Source organism: Diabrotica virgifera, chromosome 1 (assembly GCF_917563875.1).
Source record: "Diabrotica virgifera virgifera chromosome 1, PGI_DIABVI_V3a".
Lineage (NCBI taxonomy): Eukaryota > Metazoa > Arthropoda > Insecta > Coleoptera > Chrysomelidae > Diabrotica > Diabrotica virgifera.
This window is the reverse complement of record NC_065443.1, coordinates 121,990,211-122,007,680: the sequence shown is the minus strand read 5'-3', so window position 1 is coordinate 122,007,680 and position 17,470 is coordinate 121,990,211. Positions and strand designations below refer to the sequence as shown.

The 17,470-nt window shown below is 32.2% G+C and overlaps 1 protein-coding gene across 1 annotated transcript in view; it reads left to right on the top strand.

The window, feature by feature from the left end:
* LOC114324355 (transforming growth factor-beta-induced protein ig-h3) overlaps positions 1–17,470 on the top strand; it is a 157,688-nt gene that overhangs the window by 81,339 nt on the left and 58,879 nt on the right. The window contains exon 3 of the mRNA XM_028272159.2: positions 12,775–12,972. Coding sequence (XP_028127960.1) covers positions 12,775–12,972 — 198 coding nt within the window. The remainder of the gene's footprint in view (positions 1–12,774; positions 12,973–17,470) is intronic.

The following is a 17,470-nucleotide window of genomic DNA, read 5'->3' as shown; positions in this document are numbered from 1 at the left end:
CGGAAAATAGTGCGTTCCTTAAAGGTATAGGTAGAAGGCACCATGTAGAACAAAAAACTCTTATAACATTTTTTTCTAAATGCAACCGTTTGACCAAAAAATTAAAATACATTTTGGTATGAAAATTTAAATCTGACAACTATGTGCGGTACGCAAATTTAAGCATAGACAGTCCCATGTAAATAGATAGAAGATAGATAGAGATAGTAAACAGATAGTTTTAAAGAATCCTGTTTAGTTTAGTGTCAATGCCGAAAATGTTTTCGAATAGTGAGTGTATTACCTATTATGTTATTACCTATGTATGGTGTTTGTGAAAGGTTGAAACATCTATTCGGTATAATAATTATTTTCAAGTAAGTACAACTTAGTTATTTCAGTTCACAAGTAAACAAATTACTGAGACATTATCTGGTGTATTTAAGTTCCACTGTAAACTATTAAAACTATGTAATTCAGTTAAAGCCCTCAGCAATACTCAGCATTCAACCCATTTAAACCTTACTAAATACATAATACTAGTTCAGTTAAAAGATGTGTTTTTATGTTAAAAGATGTGTAATTCGTTTAAAATTATGCAATAGGTATTTCAATACATTTCAAAAGAAAATAATTTTAGTAAACAAATAGTAAATACATAAGTATTACCTACTATTAGGTTGGATTATTTTAAATACTGTAAATCACAATCAAACGAGTTCTTATTATCTGTTATTATTCCGTAGTGCGTACGATGTTGCCAGTTTATTAAAATTTCTAAACATTAAAATACAGGTTTATGGAAAACAATGTTAACTTTTTTTTGGAAACGGTTAACTTTAGAAAAAAATGGTATAGGACTTTTTTGTTCCAAATTGTGTATTCTCTCCATACCTTAAAGGAACGCACTATTTTCCGGGACACCCTGTATATGTACTCTGCAGAATAAAAAATGGAAAAACGTCTTGTCTTGCACATTTTTGACCGAATTATTGGTAAAGAATCGAAAAACGATTTGATCAAGACAAACCAAAATCGTTTTATGATAATCTAAGCACTCTACATCCTAGAAATTGTGACACAATAAAAAATGGTATACCTTTGACGGCATTTAAATCATTTACTGAAAAATTAAGAAATTTTTGTCCTACCATATCTGCGACTGCAATTAGAGAAGAACTCGTGGATTTTGCTGTTAAATGGATTGTATTAAAAATAGAATTTTGCAAAATACATACTGAGCTTATACAAGATCGAGTTAATGATGAATATGTTTAGTCCATAGAAAATATGAAGGATGATATGATATTATTAATCTAAGTGATAATGAACATGAAGTAACAAATGACAATGTTGATATCGTGAAAACTTCACCTCCGTGTGGTACTAAAAAGTGTAAAGATTGTATAGCTTGCTATTACGCTGTTTTGCATAAGTACAACTTATATCAGTGTGCAGTGTGCTTATCCAAATTTAAATAGTATAACATTTATTAACTCTTTCAGTGACACCAGTATATCGCAAAAAAAGCTATTCAACATTGAAATACATAACAAGTCGGTTAAGAAGTACTTTAACACAAGATCACTTTTATGCTAATGGCTATAGAATAAGAAGCTTTGTATGAGCTTAAAATGATGGAATAATCGACGTATTTGCTCAAAAATCTACTTTAATGCGGAATTGATTAATCAAGACTTAAGTAATTATTTTATAAAATAATCGCAAAAGAATATTTAGATTATTGCGTTGTATTAACATTTTTATAGTAATCTATGATATAAGTGTTAAAAGTACACGTTTAAGGCACGCATGTGAAAGTTTGCAGAATGAGCGAAGCGAGTTCTGCAATTCACATGAGTGCCTTAAAATGTACTTTTTAACACGCATGTCATAAAATATTTTTCCTACAAACGTAATTACAGGACAATATCTACAAAAGCTTTTACTTGAACTTGACTGACATTCCATTTTTATATTTTTTTGACATTACATCAAAATTGCCTATCTATACGGTCAATACGAACTGCAGTGACATAAAAATTTTAAAGCACTAGTGCCTTAAAGTAGCATTTTTAACGCTCGTATGGAGTGCTAAAAATTGGAGTGCTTAAAATTGCATGTTTAACACGGTTGTAGAAAAATATTGTTAAATTAAAGTATTTGCACTCTTCTTGCATTTGTACTCTCTTGTATAATTAGTTTACTAAAATTCGACTTAATACATAATTGAAAATTTCTCAAAATTTTATATTACTTTTATCTTAATTACATCAAATTCATATTATATTTATTCAGGAAATTATGATTTCTGCGTAACTGCATACAATATTGTCATACATGTCATTTATTATTTGTAAGATTATAAAAAAATCATCAAAAAAATCAAAATCAAAAAATCATCAACAGAGAGACGGTTCCCCAATAGGAAGACGATCAGTGGAAAGACCACGAAAACGATGGAACTTACTAGAGGCACATTGAAAAAACAGACAGAGTCATGTCTATACAAAAAGAAGAAGAAGAAGAAAAAAATCATTGAATTCGAAGTTTTATGTTTGATTCAAAAATAATTTATGTTTGTTTTTTTTTGTTTTTTTAATAACGAATAAAACATCCTGATAATAGAAGGTGAAATGAGGATAGGAGGCCGCTTTTCTATAAAATCACCGGACCGCTTGAAAAGTTCCAGCACGCCACTGGGACTAAGCACCGAGCCTTATTGTAATCCTACGTTCACATAAAATTTATCAGTCTCTCCCACATATGTCCTAACACTAGTCGTTACTCCCTAATACATATCCCTCACAATCTACTACTACTATCTCCGTTGACTCCACTGGCTGTCAAATTCTTCATTTAATAAGCTGTCAAAGTACTTTCTCCACCTCTTTTTGACATCCTTTTCGTGAACTAGTATTTTGTTATTTTCATCTCGGATACATCTAATCTGATTAAAATCCTTTGCTTTCTTTGCTCTCTGTTTGGCTATTTTATATATCTTCGTTTAGCCTTCCCTCTTATCAAGTTAATCGTATAGGTTTGAATACGCTTCTGCTTTGGCTTTTGTTACTGCTACTTTCGCTTCCTTTTTCGCGACCATATAGTTTTGAAGATCCTTGTCGGATCTGGTTTCTTGTCACTTTTTATATAATTTTCCCTTCTCTTTTATTTTTCCTTGTACTTCGTTTGACCAATACCAAGTCTCTGTATCCTCAAAATTTTTTCCTGGCGTTTTCCCTAGTATATATTTCAGTAGCAATCTCTCTAATACTACTGGCCATATTTCTCCAAATTGTATTTGGGCTTCCTTTCATATTCCAACATATTTTGTCTACTATTTTTTCTCTGAATAGAGCTTCTTTCTCATCTTCTAGCATCCACCACTTGATTTTTTGTGGTCCTCTCCGATATTTTCGTTTAGCTTCACTTTTTACTTCGATGTCCAGAACAAGCAGCTTATGTTGTTGGCTTACTGTCTCACTAGCTATTACCTTGCAGTCCTTGCATTCACGTATGTCTTCTTTCCTTATCATGAAATAGTCTCTTTGGAATTGATGTTGTCCACTTTTGTACGTAATAAGATGAGTTTCTCCCTTTTTACAGAATGTGTTAACAATCGCCATATCTAGTACTGTTGCTAATTCACGCATATCATCTCCAGCTCACCTGTAGTTCCAAAGCGTAATCCCCCATGTATTGCTTCGTATTCTGCCTTGGCTTGGCCCACATGTGCATTGAAATCACCTCCTATTATAACTTTCTCCTCTGACGGAATATCACTCAGGACGTCTTCTAATTGGTCATAGTAGGCTCTTCTTTCATTTTCACCCAGACCTGTTTGAGGAGCATACACACACAACATTCAATACCTCTTTATCGATTACAAATTTCATTGACATCATTCTATCACTCGTTCTTACAACTTCCACTACGTTATCTCTCATTTCACTATCAGCAATTATACAAACTCCATTTCTAGTTTTACTACTCCCTGCATACCACAATTTGTATCCTTCACCTAGTTCTATCGCCCTTTGACCTTTCCACCTAGTTTCTTGAATGCAAGCAATTTGAACTTTCCTTCGTTTGAGCGCATCCACTAACTCCAGACTCTTACCTGTAAGACTACCAAGATTCCACGACCCTATTCTGATTTTTCTAACCTGCAATGGTGTTCCCCCTGAGATAGTCCTCACCCGGAAATCCGAACGGAGGCTCATTTTACTTCCGGCATATTTTACCTCAGGAGATGTCATCATTTCAGTATAAGTTTTAACATCCATTGGAGAAGGTCTTTTCATTATTATGGCCTGAAAAGATTTTGTTCGGATATTTGATGCCTGAATGCCTTTTCTATCAGCACCATACCTGGCACGTTTAGCCAATACACCACCAATGCAACCAAATTGCAGTATTACCCCACACCCGCCTGCATTTTTCTGTATAGGCCAGGATCCCTACTGTAAGGACTGCCCTATAAGCCAATGTATTGTTGCCCGTATCCCGCCACTAGGAGGCACATACTTTATTCGGGATACCACGATATCGAATGCTTTATTATAGTCAATAAAACACGCATGTATAATATCTTAATTGACGTCCAGGCACCTTTGTATCAGTATATTAAGAAAAAAAAGAGAATCACGCGTTTTCTATAATTTGTATTTGCTAATAGTCCTGTCGCCAGGGGGGGTACAACGGCCTCCTGTATTCAGATGGACTTACCCAAGTTTTTATTATGTATTTTGGCCCGTAGAACACGAATTTTTTGGGTAACAGTTGATCCGGATGTCGATAAGATTGTTATAAACAAAGAAGTTGAGGAATTACATAACAGCGATTTCTCGCAAAACAAAACATGTTTTTGTATTTTTTGGGCCATCCTAACCAAAAAATGTTCCTACAAGTTTTTTCGTAGGATGCATAGTTTTCCAGATAAACGCGGTTGAACTTCCAAAAAATCGAAAAATTGCAATTTTTTAACCCGAATAACTTTTGATTAAAAAATAAAATAGCAATTCTGCTTACCGCATTTGAAAGTTCAAGTCAAATTCTATCGGTTTCGAATATATACATTGCTAAAAATTTATGTGTTTATTGCTAAAAAAAGCTATAAACACATAGTGTTTCCCGTGCCTAATACATGCGTTTACATGCATGCTACGTAGAAATAGCCTCGCTTGCACTTATACCTACTCTACCTACTCGTTCGATTTTAAATGAGAAATCATTGAAAACATCACTCCAGCACTAGGTGTTTATACTTTTGTTTAACAATAAAATAATAAATTTTTAGCAATGCAAATAACTAAAACCGATATACTTTGACTTGAACTTTCAAATGCGGTAAGCAGAATTGCTATTTTATTTTTTAATCAAAAGTTATTCGGGTACAAAAATTGCAATTTTTCGATTTTTTTAAAGTTACAACGCGTTTATCTCGAAAACTATGCATCCTACGAAAAAATTTGTAGGAACACTTTTTGGTTAGAATGGCCCAAAAAATACAAAAACATGTTTTGTTTTGCGAGAAATCGCTGTTATGTAATTCCTCAACTTCTTTGTTTATAACAATCTTATCGACATCCGGATCAACTGTTACCCAAAAAATTCGTGTTCTACGGGTCAAAATACATAAAAAAAACTTGGGTAAGTCCATCTGAATACAGGAGGCCGTTGTACCCCCCCTGGCGACAGGACTATAAACACAAATTGTGTATCATTAATGTCTATGACCAGTTTAATGACATATTCGGTTATGGATGACTTTCAGTAGCAACTTTAGCACATGGGACATCAAGCTAATGATGCGGTGATTGCCGCATTCGCTTGTGTTTTTTTTTTGTTATAATACTAAATAATTAGGGGGTATTGATAATGGTGGTAATAAAACAAATAGTTGTAACAACAATTTTGTTTTTTTTGTTACACTTTCAACACATGTGAAGCTTCAGCTAATAGTCTATTTTTATTTCAAAATATGTAAATAATTATCACAGGACAAAAGCGTTGCTTACTTACCTAGTTCTACTTTTAAAATTGCACGTGTTGCAATCTTTTTGATTTACGTCAATTAAATCTCGATTAAAGTCTGGTTTATATTCACACAATACAATAAAAATAAATTGATTAATTTATGGGCACTTGAAAAGTTTTAAGAAAGTTTGTGTAGAAAATATTTCAGATTAATAGTCGCAAATATTGCACTTTATCCTCTAGACAGACGGTACTTATGAATACTATTTTGGCCCGATAAAAACATCACATAGCAATTTTAAGGTATTTATTTTGCACGCAAAATTGTTTAAACTTGTTATGTTCAAAATATTAAAAGTGTAATTCAATTACAGACTTCGATTATGAGCCGCAGGATGCCTAGTTCTTCTTGTTTCATTGTTTTTTAAATTCTGCAAGTCTTTTTATTTCTTCGTTCTTTTTAACACCTCAATGTTCGTAACATAATCAACCAATCAGATCTGTAGAATCCTTCTATATACACTTCAAAGCAGTTAAGTCTTTTGTCACCTCTCAATTCAGTCCCCACGATTCTTGGTATTTCAATATTCTTGGAAAGCACATAGAGTACAATGGAAAGACGCGTCAATAGTCATGAAATAAAGGGACAGCAAAAAGAGGAAAATAGGAAAATCAAAGAGTTTTACTAAATAAAGAAAATTATGTAGCATCAAATATGTAACTCATCAGTAAAATGTAGAAGGTTCTGGTTCTGTTTACTAATACTGAAAGAAGTCAGGAATTAGAATATACAAACATTAATGAATTAATAGAGAGACATCATCTACAATCACTGCATAAACACAGAATATACTTACTGCATCAGAATATGATATCAATCCGAGGATACAACATCTTCCTCAGAATTTCAACTCAAAACATGGCTTTTTGCCTACAAGATCCAGGACAAGTAAGTCGACTGTCAAATTTGCTGCTACAAATTGCCAATTGATAAGCATTTACAGGTTAACAATAGAGAGTTAACAAACAAGAACACTCGAATTGAGAATATGAAGGAAGTAAGATCTCCGAAGAGTTGGCCTGATAATTGAGCCAATGTCACCAAGACATTTAAAACGAGCAACGACGTATGACAGAAAAATAAGAAAAATATTTTCATTAGAGTACCTAAATAATTTTGACACTACTGCATAACGGGTTGATCATACCTTTTTTAAAAATGGTCTAATCTGAATCGTAATAATAATTAATAGTCCTGTCGCCAGGGGGGGTACAACTGCCTCCTTAATTCAGATGGACTTACCCAAGTTTTTTTATATATTTTGACCCGTAGATCACGAATTTTTTGGGTAACAGTTGATCCGGATGTCGATTAGATTGTTATAAATAAAGAACTTGAGGAATTACATAACAGCTATTCTTTGCAATACAAAACATTTTTTGTATTTTTTGGGTGATTCTCAGCAAAAAATGGTCTTACAAGTTTTTTCGTAGGATGCATAGTTTTCGAGATAAACGCGGTTGAACTTTCAAAAAATCGAAAAAGTGCCATTTTTGAACCCGAATAACTTTTGATTAAAAATAAGATAGCAATTCTGCTTACTACATTTGAAAGTTCAAGTCAAATTCTATCGGTTTTGATTATTTGCATTGCTAAAAATTAAGCTATTATTTGTTAAACAAAGCCATACACACATAGTGTTTCCCGTGCCCAATGCATGCGTTTTAATGTACGTAATCTACGTAGAAATTGTATGTATGCGCGCCTACTCGTTCGATTTCAAATGTGAAATGCATTGAAAATATCATTCAATCACTATGTGTTAGTAGCTTTGTTTAACAATAAAAAAATTAATTTTTAGCAATGAAAGTAATCAAAACCGATAGAATTTGACTTGAACTTTCAAATGCGGTAAGCAGAATTGCTATTTTATTTTTCAATCAAAAGTTATTCGGGTTCAAAAATTGCAATTTTTCGATTTTTTGAAAGTTCAACCGCGTTTATGTCTAAAACTATTCATCCTACGAAAAAACTTGTAAAAACATTTTTTGCTTAGAATGACCCAAAAAGTACAAATACACCAGTTAATAGGGAAAAAAATCATCGATTTCACGTAAAAATGTTAAGCAGGGTTTTGAAGGTTTTAAGCGATAGATGAGGTATAAATGATGATAATTCCGTGAAGACGTACAGCTAATTTTTCTTCTTCTTTTTTTAAAACAGTTATAAAGAATGAAAAACTAAGTTTTTTTACTATAAAACGTTTCTTATCCATTTTAGAGAAAAATGTTTCAAATAAATATTGTAGACCTTAAAAAGTTCTTCAGTTTGGTGTGACACATATTGCAATATATAAACAATTGACCGAGATAATTGTAAAAAACTCTCATTTTTGCACTAATTTTTAAATATTAATAACTGTATTTTTTGCACAACGATATTTAATTTAACTACTTTAAATTATGCCAATTAATGGGTTATTTTAGTGAGCTAAATTTCAACCAGATCGACCAAATAGTTTATAAGTTATTCAATTTGTTTATCCCAGACAGCAATTGTTTAAACAACTGTTCTTGCCCTAACAGTGACTCTAGAGATATTTTACAAATCGCAATCGATTATTTGAGACTTTAGTTTTAAGATGTATTGAAAATGTTTTAAGATTTTATCAAAATTGTGGTTAAAAAAACCGCCTGAAAAAGACCCTACTTTTTAGGTTATAAACAATTAGAATAACTTTGACAGTTTTTACGTTACACGCTCGTATGTAGGCTCACTGAAAAGCTGGTGAAAATATACACATTAAAATAATAAAGTGGATTTTATATGACTAATAGAAATCGAGTTAGAATTTTTTTTCAATAAATCATATTTCCATTTTTTATAAACATTAAGAGCTGAAAATTGAATAAGTTGTTTAAGAAAGTCTATATTTTACGATCCAGTTTATAGATTGCATATGCAGTAAAAAAATAAAAAGTCATGACTCATTAAACTGATGGTTCTCGTGAAACACCGCCAACAAATGTGAAGGTGAGAATAGCTTCGTTTTATTTTTTAGAATGGAATCCCAATTTGAAACATGTTGAAAAAATTTGCAGTTTAATTGCTATTACTTGCTTTAATTTTACAATAATTTCTCGTAAGAATTACTTATATTTTACTAATTAAAGAATATTATTTATATAAATATACAATAATAATTAGCTCAGGCCCAGAAAATAAATTGGTTGAAAACACGATCTTATCCATAAAACAAAAAATATTTTTAGCAGTTAGTAAAAATAAAAAGCAATTGATTCAACTTTTATGTGCAGAGCTCAACAAATCTGGGTACCGAAATAAAGTAGCAGCTGAAGATGCAGACGTATTAATAGTGCAGACAGCTAGCTCTTCACGAACATACATATGAAACTAACAAGATCATTGTAATAATTGGTAATGATACTGATATAATCATAATATTGACGCAACTCTCTGCTCCGGACAATAACACATATTTTGAAAAAAAAGGCGCAAAAGGAAAATCTATCTATTATAGTTGTAATAGTTTTAAACATTCTCCTCTAAGAAAATACGTTGGGTTCTTATATATTTTTACTGAGTGTGATACAACTTCCTCTTTTTTAATCAAGGAAAATTCAAATTATTAACTGCATCGTCAGAAATTGTAGATCTGATAAATATTTTTTATGACGAGAATGCTAACAAGGAGGACATCATGAAAAACGGATGTGATATCATTGTTGCTTTGTATTCTGCTGCAATTGATGTTACATATAAAAAAAATAATAACATATTGGCATTAAATTAGTTACGTTTTTTACAATTTATAAGAAATACAGGGAAAAAATCTTTTAAATTGGAAAATTTGCCCCCAACAGAAGGTGCAGGTTATCAGCATGTACTTCGCGTTTAACACTGGTTAGGTAAAAAACTGGATGCTACCCAGTATGGATGGAAAAAAACTGATACGGGTTTTGAACCTATTTACACCTTAGATTGTTTGATACCTAAAGATATATTAAAACAAATTACATGTAAATGTTCAACGGGTTGCAAAAGTACAAGATGTGGCTGTAAAAAATATGGTATAAACTGTACGGATCTTTTTACAAACTGTGCAGTGGAAGAAGAGGAGAAAAAATGTTGTAATCGCGCTGCAGTGGTTCTTGACGATGTCGAGTCAGACTTTGTAGAGGATAAACTGTATCTTGCCGAGAAGCGATTTAGAAGTTATAGACGTTCACTAGAATAATCAAATTAAAATTCATAAACAATGTTTTACTTTTTTATTTTTATAATTAATTATATGAATTTATTAAAATATATTATATTACTATCAAAACAAATATATGAATTTTATTCTAATTATTGAACTTAACATACATCATTAAATAATAGTGCAAACATATTACATATTTATACTTATTAGATGCCTATCTAAACAAATATTAATAGCTTCATTAAATTAAATAACATTTCATAACAATTCAAAAACAAAATAAAACAAAAATTAGTTTTTTAAAAACTATTAAGGAGTTTTAAATACTTTTTAATTATTTCAAATAAAAAAAAAATAAATAATGTATTGTACTAATTTATAATTATTTTATATTTATATAAAAAATATACTTTAATTAATAATTTAAATAATTTTTAAGGAATACTTGTAGAGTTCAATAACTTTTATAATAAAATTCAATTAATTGATTTTCACGGGATTTTCCAATTGTGCAAGGTGAAATTTACACAATTTTTAGTATTTTCTTGAGCTACTCCAGTTAAAAAAGAAGGTTGTGCATGCTATGGAAGGTGATAATATATTGCAGTTTTTTCCCAAAAAAGGAAGCGAAGCTTGAACAATTCCCACTTTCACTTTCGTTGGAGGTGTTTCACGAGTACCATCAGTTTAACAGGTCATAAGTTTTTATTATTTCACTGCATATGCAATCTGTAAACTGGATCGTAAAATATAGATGTTTATAAACAATGCAAAATTTGATTTATAAAAAAAAATAATAACTTGATTCCTATTTGTCATATAAAATTATTTTTTCTTTTTTAATATGTATTTTTTCACCAGCTTTTCAGTGAGCCTACATGCAAGCGTGTGACATAAAAACTGTCAAAGTTATTCAAATTGTTTATAACCTAGAAAGTAGGGTCTTTTCAAACGAGTTTTTTAATAACAATTTTAATAAAATGTTAATTTTTTCTTAATGCATCTTAAAAGTAGACTCTCGGATAATTGATTGCGATTTGCTAAATATCTCTAGATTCACTGTTAGGGCAAGAACAGTTGTATAAACAATTGCTCTCTGGGATAAACAAATTGAATAACTTATAAACTATTTGGTCAATCCGGTTGAAATTTAGTGCACTTAAAGAAACCATTAAATGGCATAATTTAAAGTAGTTAAATTATATATCATTATGTAAAAAGTAAAGTTATTAATATTTAAAAATTAGTGCAAAAATGAGAGTTGTTTGCAATTATCTAGGTCAATTGTTTATGTATATTAATATGAGTACTATCAAATTCAAGAACTTTTTAAGATCTACAACACTTATTTAAAACATTTTTCTCTAAAATTTACAAGAAACGTTTTATAGTCAAAAAACTGAGTTTGTCATTCTTTGTACCTGTTTAAAAAAAAGAAGAAGAAAAATTAGCTGTACGTCTTCACGGAATTATCATCATTTATCTCTTATCTACCGTTTAGCACCTTCAAAACCCTGTTTAACATGTTTTCATGTTTTTTTCCCTATTAACTGGGGTAAAAAAATGTTTTGTTTTGCAAAAAATCGCTGTTATGTGATTCCTCAAGTTCTTTGTTTATAACAATCTTATCGACATCCGGATCGACTTTTACCCAAAAAATTCGTGTTCTACGGGTCAAAATACATAAAAAAACTTGGGTAAGTCCATCTGAATTAAGGAGGCCGTTGTACCCCCACTGGCGACAGGACAATGGACTATAATGATTGCATGACTTTTTACATCCTCCTGTACATAATAATTACTTAATAACTGCCAGGTGATTTAACTGTGTGAAGGATTTACTTTTAATTAAAATGACTAGAATTAAACAAATTGTTTTTTTTCTAATTATTCGTTAATTTAATAATTATTTTCTAACCAAAATTGCTAACCTACTTTTTTCTAAAGTCCAAATTGCTAACCTACTTTTCACTTGTTCTGCAAATTAAACATATTCTGTTTAGATTTGTGTGCATTGAACTTGAAATAAATTAATGCCAGAGGTTTGGTCTAAAGAGAAATCATAAATATTTTTTTTAGCTCGTTGTAGAAACGTTTATAATCTAGTTCTTTATAAAAATGTTCAATGTAAATAATGCTTAAATGAATGCTAGAAAAAATCCACCAATCCACATACGTACATTGCTCTTGGTGGGTAAAAAATAGCAATTTAATAACATAAATAAAAACGTATAATAGCTAACAATTGAAGGGTTTATTTCAAAAACAACCAACGCCAATAAAAGAAAGTAAATAAGTAAAAAAGTAAGTAAATAAGTAACGTAAAAGTAAACAACCACTCGATGATAAGTCGTAAATTGAAATTTACTAAACGCAACAGCAAGTGACTTGCTGTTGCGTTTAGTAAATTTCAATTTCCGACTTATCGACTTATTTCGTATGCTTTAAATTTTAAATGATGACGCACGGGTAAAGATTCAGGGACTCAACTGTATTTCTAGTTTCTAATGATATTTCAACTTTTCTAAAACAATTAGATATTTTTTTACCAAATAACTTTTGTTTACAGAAAGTGTTTATTTGTTTACAGAAAGAACGTTTGCATCGAAAGAGAAGAGAGTACCGATGACGATGAAGACAGTGACGAGGACCAAAGCAATGAAGAAGGCAAGAAAAATTCAACATCTTCAACATCGAAGGCCTCAAAAGCTCTTCCTGACTTGTTTTCCACTTCAATAAGCTTGTCCAACTGCTTCGAAACTGCATCCAAATATGAATGTGTCACAAAGTAAGTTAAAAGAGTAATTATAGATATATTTTTAATAGATTTTTGCTTTTTGTTTTTCCGGTAGAAGTGCAGAATAAAAAGTTAATGGTCACAACTATGTACTTTAAATAAAATTATGGTATGGTTGTGATAGCACAATTGTGACAAAAATAAATATTTCCACAAAAAAAAATTAATAATATGGCACCCCTAGCTATTTACATAACTGTATAATATTATTCAAAATAAAAAGATTGTTTTAAATATGTAGTACGTAGGTACTTTCCATCAAAACAATTTCCATCAAACTAATTACATCAAGTACTACCAACCACGGTGACTCATTTCTTATTGTCATTTTTCATTATATCTGCACTTGATGTTATCACAATTTTCACTGTAATAGTCAGTAGTACCTCATGGTACCAAAACAAGTTTTATTACTACTTGGTACACTACAGCTGACTCAGCAAAGTTAGTACCTTAATTAATATATTTATGTATTCAGAACATATTTTATATTTGTGTGTGGGTGTGGTTCTCTTTCTATTGTATTATTTATAAAACACATTAGAATATGCTAATTAAATTAAAATAAAAACAGTAGACATTTTTTTATAAACAATTATTGTTCATTGTATATATGCAGGACATGTCAACATAACTATTGGTACTGATAGTTTATTAAATGAAGATTTGGACGGAAAAACGGAGACAGTAATAGCAATGGTGTAACTAAATAGCGGCATAGTTCTTGTTTCTACAAGTTCCAGCTTCAATCTTCTTCTTATTATTCTTTTGGCATCATACTCCTGGATATGTATTTGCCTGTTTGGCTATGTCCTTCCATTCAGATCTCTCTTGTGACCTTCTTCTCCATTGTCTCATTTTCATGGTTTTCAGGTCGTATTCAGCGTAATCGTAAAAAAATAAAGAAAGGAAAAGCAGTCGGACCAGAAAATATTCCTGGGGAAGTATGGAGAGCATTGGGAGAGACAGAAATAAGTTGGCTAGCAGGTCTATTTAATAGAATTATGGAAGTTGGACAAATGACAGACGAATGGAGAAGCAGTATATTAGTACCGGTCTACAAAAACAAGGGAGACATACAACAATGTACAAACTACAGGGCTATAAAACTACTTAGCCACACCATGAAAATATGGGAGAGAGTAATTGATAGACGGATACGTGAAGAAACCGAAATATCCGATAATCAATTTGGCTTTATATAGGGCAGATCAACAACAGATGCAATTTTCATTGTAAGGCAACTAATGGAAAAATACAGGAATAAAGAGACCAACGCTCATATGGTATTCATTGATCTTGAGAAAGCATATGATAGAGTTCCTCGAAAGATTCTGTGGTGGGCACTCAATAAGAAAGGAGTCCCTGGCGAATATGTAAAGATTGTGAGAGATATGTATGCGGGAGTAACGACTAGTGTTAGGATAGGTGTGGGAGAGACTGATAAATTTCAGGTAAAAGTAGGATTGCACCAAGGCTCGGTGCTTAGTCCTTATTTATTCTCATTAGTTTTGGACCAGATAACAGCGAAACTACAGGGTAGCATTCCATGGTGCCTAATGTATGCTGATGATGTAGTGTTAATAGGAAATAGTGAAAGAGACTAAGAACAAAAACTGGAACAATGGAGACAAGCTCTAGAGGAAAAAGGTTTAAAACTTAGTAGGACAAAAACAGAGTATTTGGAATGTTCATTTAAAGATGGAGCTACTACAAATAAAATGGTATCTTTGGATGGTGAAATGATTGTGAAAAGCAATAGTTTAAGTATCTAGGATCTGTATTACAGAGTAATGGAGAAGTAGATGGAGATGCATGCAGTAGAATTAGGGCTGGATGGATGAAGTGGAAAGAAGCGAGTGGTGTGTTGTGTGACAGAAAAATTCCAATGAACCTGAAGGGAAAATTCTACAAAAAAAAAGCAATAAGACCGGCTATGATGCACGAAACTGAATGTTGGGCAGTGAAAAAGAAAGAGGAACAACGAATGCATGTGGCGGAAATGAGAATGCTTAGATGGATGAGTGGAGTGACAAAGAAGTATAAAATTAGAAATGAATATATTAGGGGAAGTCTAGGTGTGGCACCAATTGATGCCAAAATGAGAGAGTATAGGTTAAGATGGTTTGGTCATGTTCAACGTCGAGACGTTAATCACCCAATACGAAGAATAGCTAAAGTGCAGATTCCTGGAAGGAGTAGGAGAGGAAGACCAAAGAAGACCTGGGGAGACGATAAGGCAGGACATGTTGGTAAAGGGGATTAACATTTATATGACCCAAGATAGAATTGTGTGGAGAAATGCAATTAGGGAAGCCGACCCCGCATAGGATAAGACAAAGAGAATGATGATGATTCCGCGTAATCCAACCATCTCGTCCTGCGAATCCTTTTTTTGCCTTCCTATCGGCTTCCATTGTAATATTTTCTATGTTGTTTTTGAATCGTCCTGTCTCTTACTTTACATGTTCCAGCCATGACAGTCTTTGACTTTTCACATATCTTACAATATCATAACCTTCATTCAATTCATTTAACTCGTTGTTTCTCCTGATTCTCCATGCGCCGTCTTCCTCTTGCACCGGTACATATACTTTTCTCAGAAATTTTGTCTCGAATATCCTGAGTTGGGCTTCATCCTTTTTTGTCCTTACCCAGGTTTCACAACCATAGGTTACTACGGGTCTACGTTCTGTAGATACACACACCCAAACTTATATGGAATCACCTTGTATTTCTAAGTAATATTTATTTCTTTTGAAAAAACTTGTTATTATTGTGAAGAATAAAGGTTTTTATTGAAAATAAACAAATCTATAAGACAATCAAATATTACAGCTTGGTACGGTATGGGTTATTTGCTTGAGTTGCAAATTAAACGAAAATAAATAAACTAACTTTTGCGTCCAAAAACGAAAATATGCGTCATGTGGGGTTATAGAACTTACAACTGGGAAAGATTATTGGTCTTGTGGACCAAGTAATGTTCTCAGAGGGACATAGCTGTAGAGCTAGGCGTAACACAGGGCGTTCTGTCCAAAACCTATGCTAGGTAACAGGACTAAGAAAGCTCAAAAATAAAGCAAGAGAGAGTCACCAAAAAATAATAACGGCTCGCCACGATCGTTAAATTGCCCAATCAGCTGGAAGACACTCAACCATTTTTCACCTGTAGCTCCAAAGGCAGCTTTTGGGAGCTACAGGTGTAACTCTTTTAGTTGAAACGATAAGAAGAAGAGTTCGTGCCAAGAAGTATACAGCAGGAGACAGTTATGGGTTCCCGAGTTATCCAGGCAGCACAATATTGATCGCCTAAATTGGTGTCTTCAGCACCAAAACTGGAACATTGGAAATTGACAAAATGTGCTATTTTCAGAAAAAGTCAGGATTTGTGTAAAATCAGATTACCCACGAAATCGTGTATTTAGAGGTCGAGGAAGAAAAGCAAGAACGAAAACTGTCAGTTCTGTTCACAAATTACAAAGGGAAGTGTAATGTTCTGGAGAGGAATTGTGATCCGTAAAAAACTCCTTTAGTTTTCATCCAGTCAACCTTAACTGCTCACAGGTATATTAATACAATAGTTAGGCTCTGGAAAGATGCAACGGGGAAAATTTAATTTTCTTGCATGATAATGGACCTCCACATACCATTAGATTGACTAGAGACATCATTGAACCAGAAGGTATCCCTTGTTTGGAGTGGCCTGCTTGCTCACCCGAGCTTAATCCTATAGAGTATTTGTGGTATATGCCTAAAAGAAAATTTAGAGCTCGCCGGGATAATCCAGAAAACACCGCACGGCTAGTACAAGCTGCTCTTGAAGGATGGAGCAACCTACCACAACAAAATGTTGATAATTTGATTAGGAGCGTGCCCACGCAAACTGAAGCTTGCATAAGGACTAGAGGTGATAACACTGACTACCAAGAAAAACAAAAAAAAATAAATAAAAACAATTTAAACATTATTCGTTTTACATTGAAAATTTTTATGCTATTGACTGTAAAACAACTAGATTCAATTTGTTTGTTAAATACTTTATTGTTTTATTTAAATGTTATGTATTTGTTATTAAATTGTTTTAAAATAAATATTGTTTGACTTCGTGCGTTCGTTTTTTAAAGTTCGCCCGAAATAATAAAAAATATCAGATGATTCCATATAAGTTTGGGTGTGTGTAGTCATTTTGGATCTTTTGTCTAATAAGTTTGATGTCATCAATCTTTTATTAGCATAGTATGTACGATTCCCGTTCGAATTACGTGCATTAATTTCGCTACTTACGGAATTCTTCTGATTGATTTCTGTGCCCAGATATGTGAAGGCATCCACACTTCAATATTATAGTTGTCCATTGTGATATTATTTTCATTGTTAGGTGTTCTTTTGACGGTCATGTACTCCGTTTATCTGAATCCCTCTTTGTCGTGCTTCAGGATCAATTTCTTTGAATGCTTCCATTAGCCGTGGCTTGTTCCTACGAATG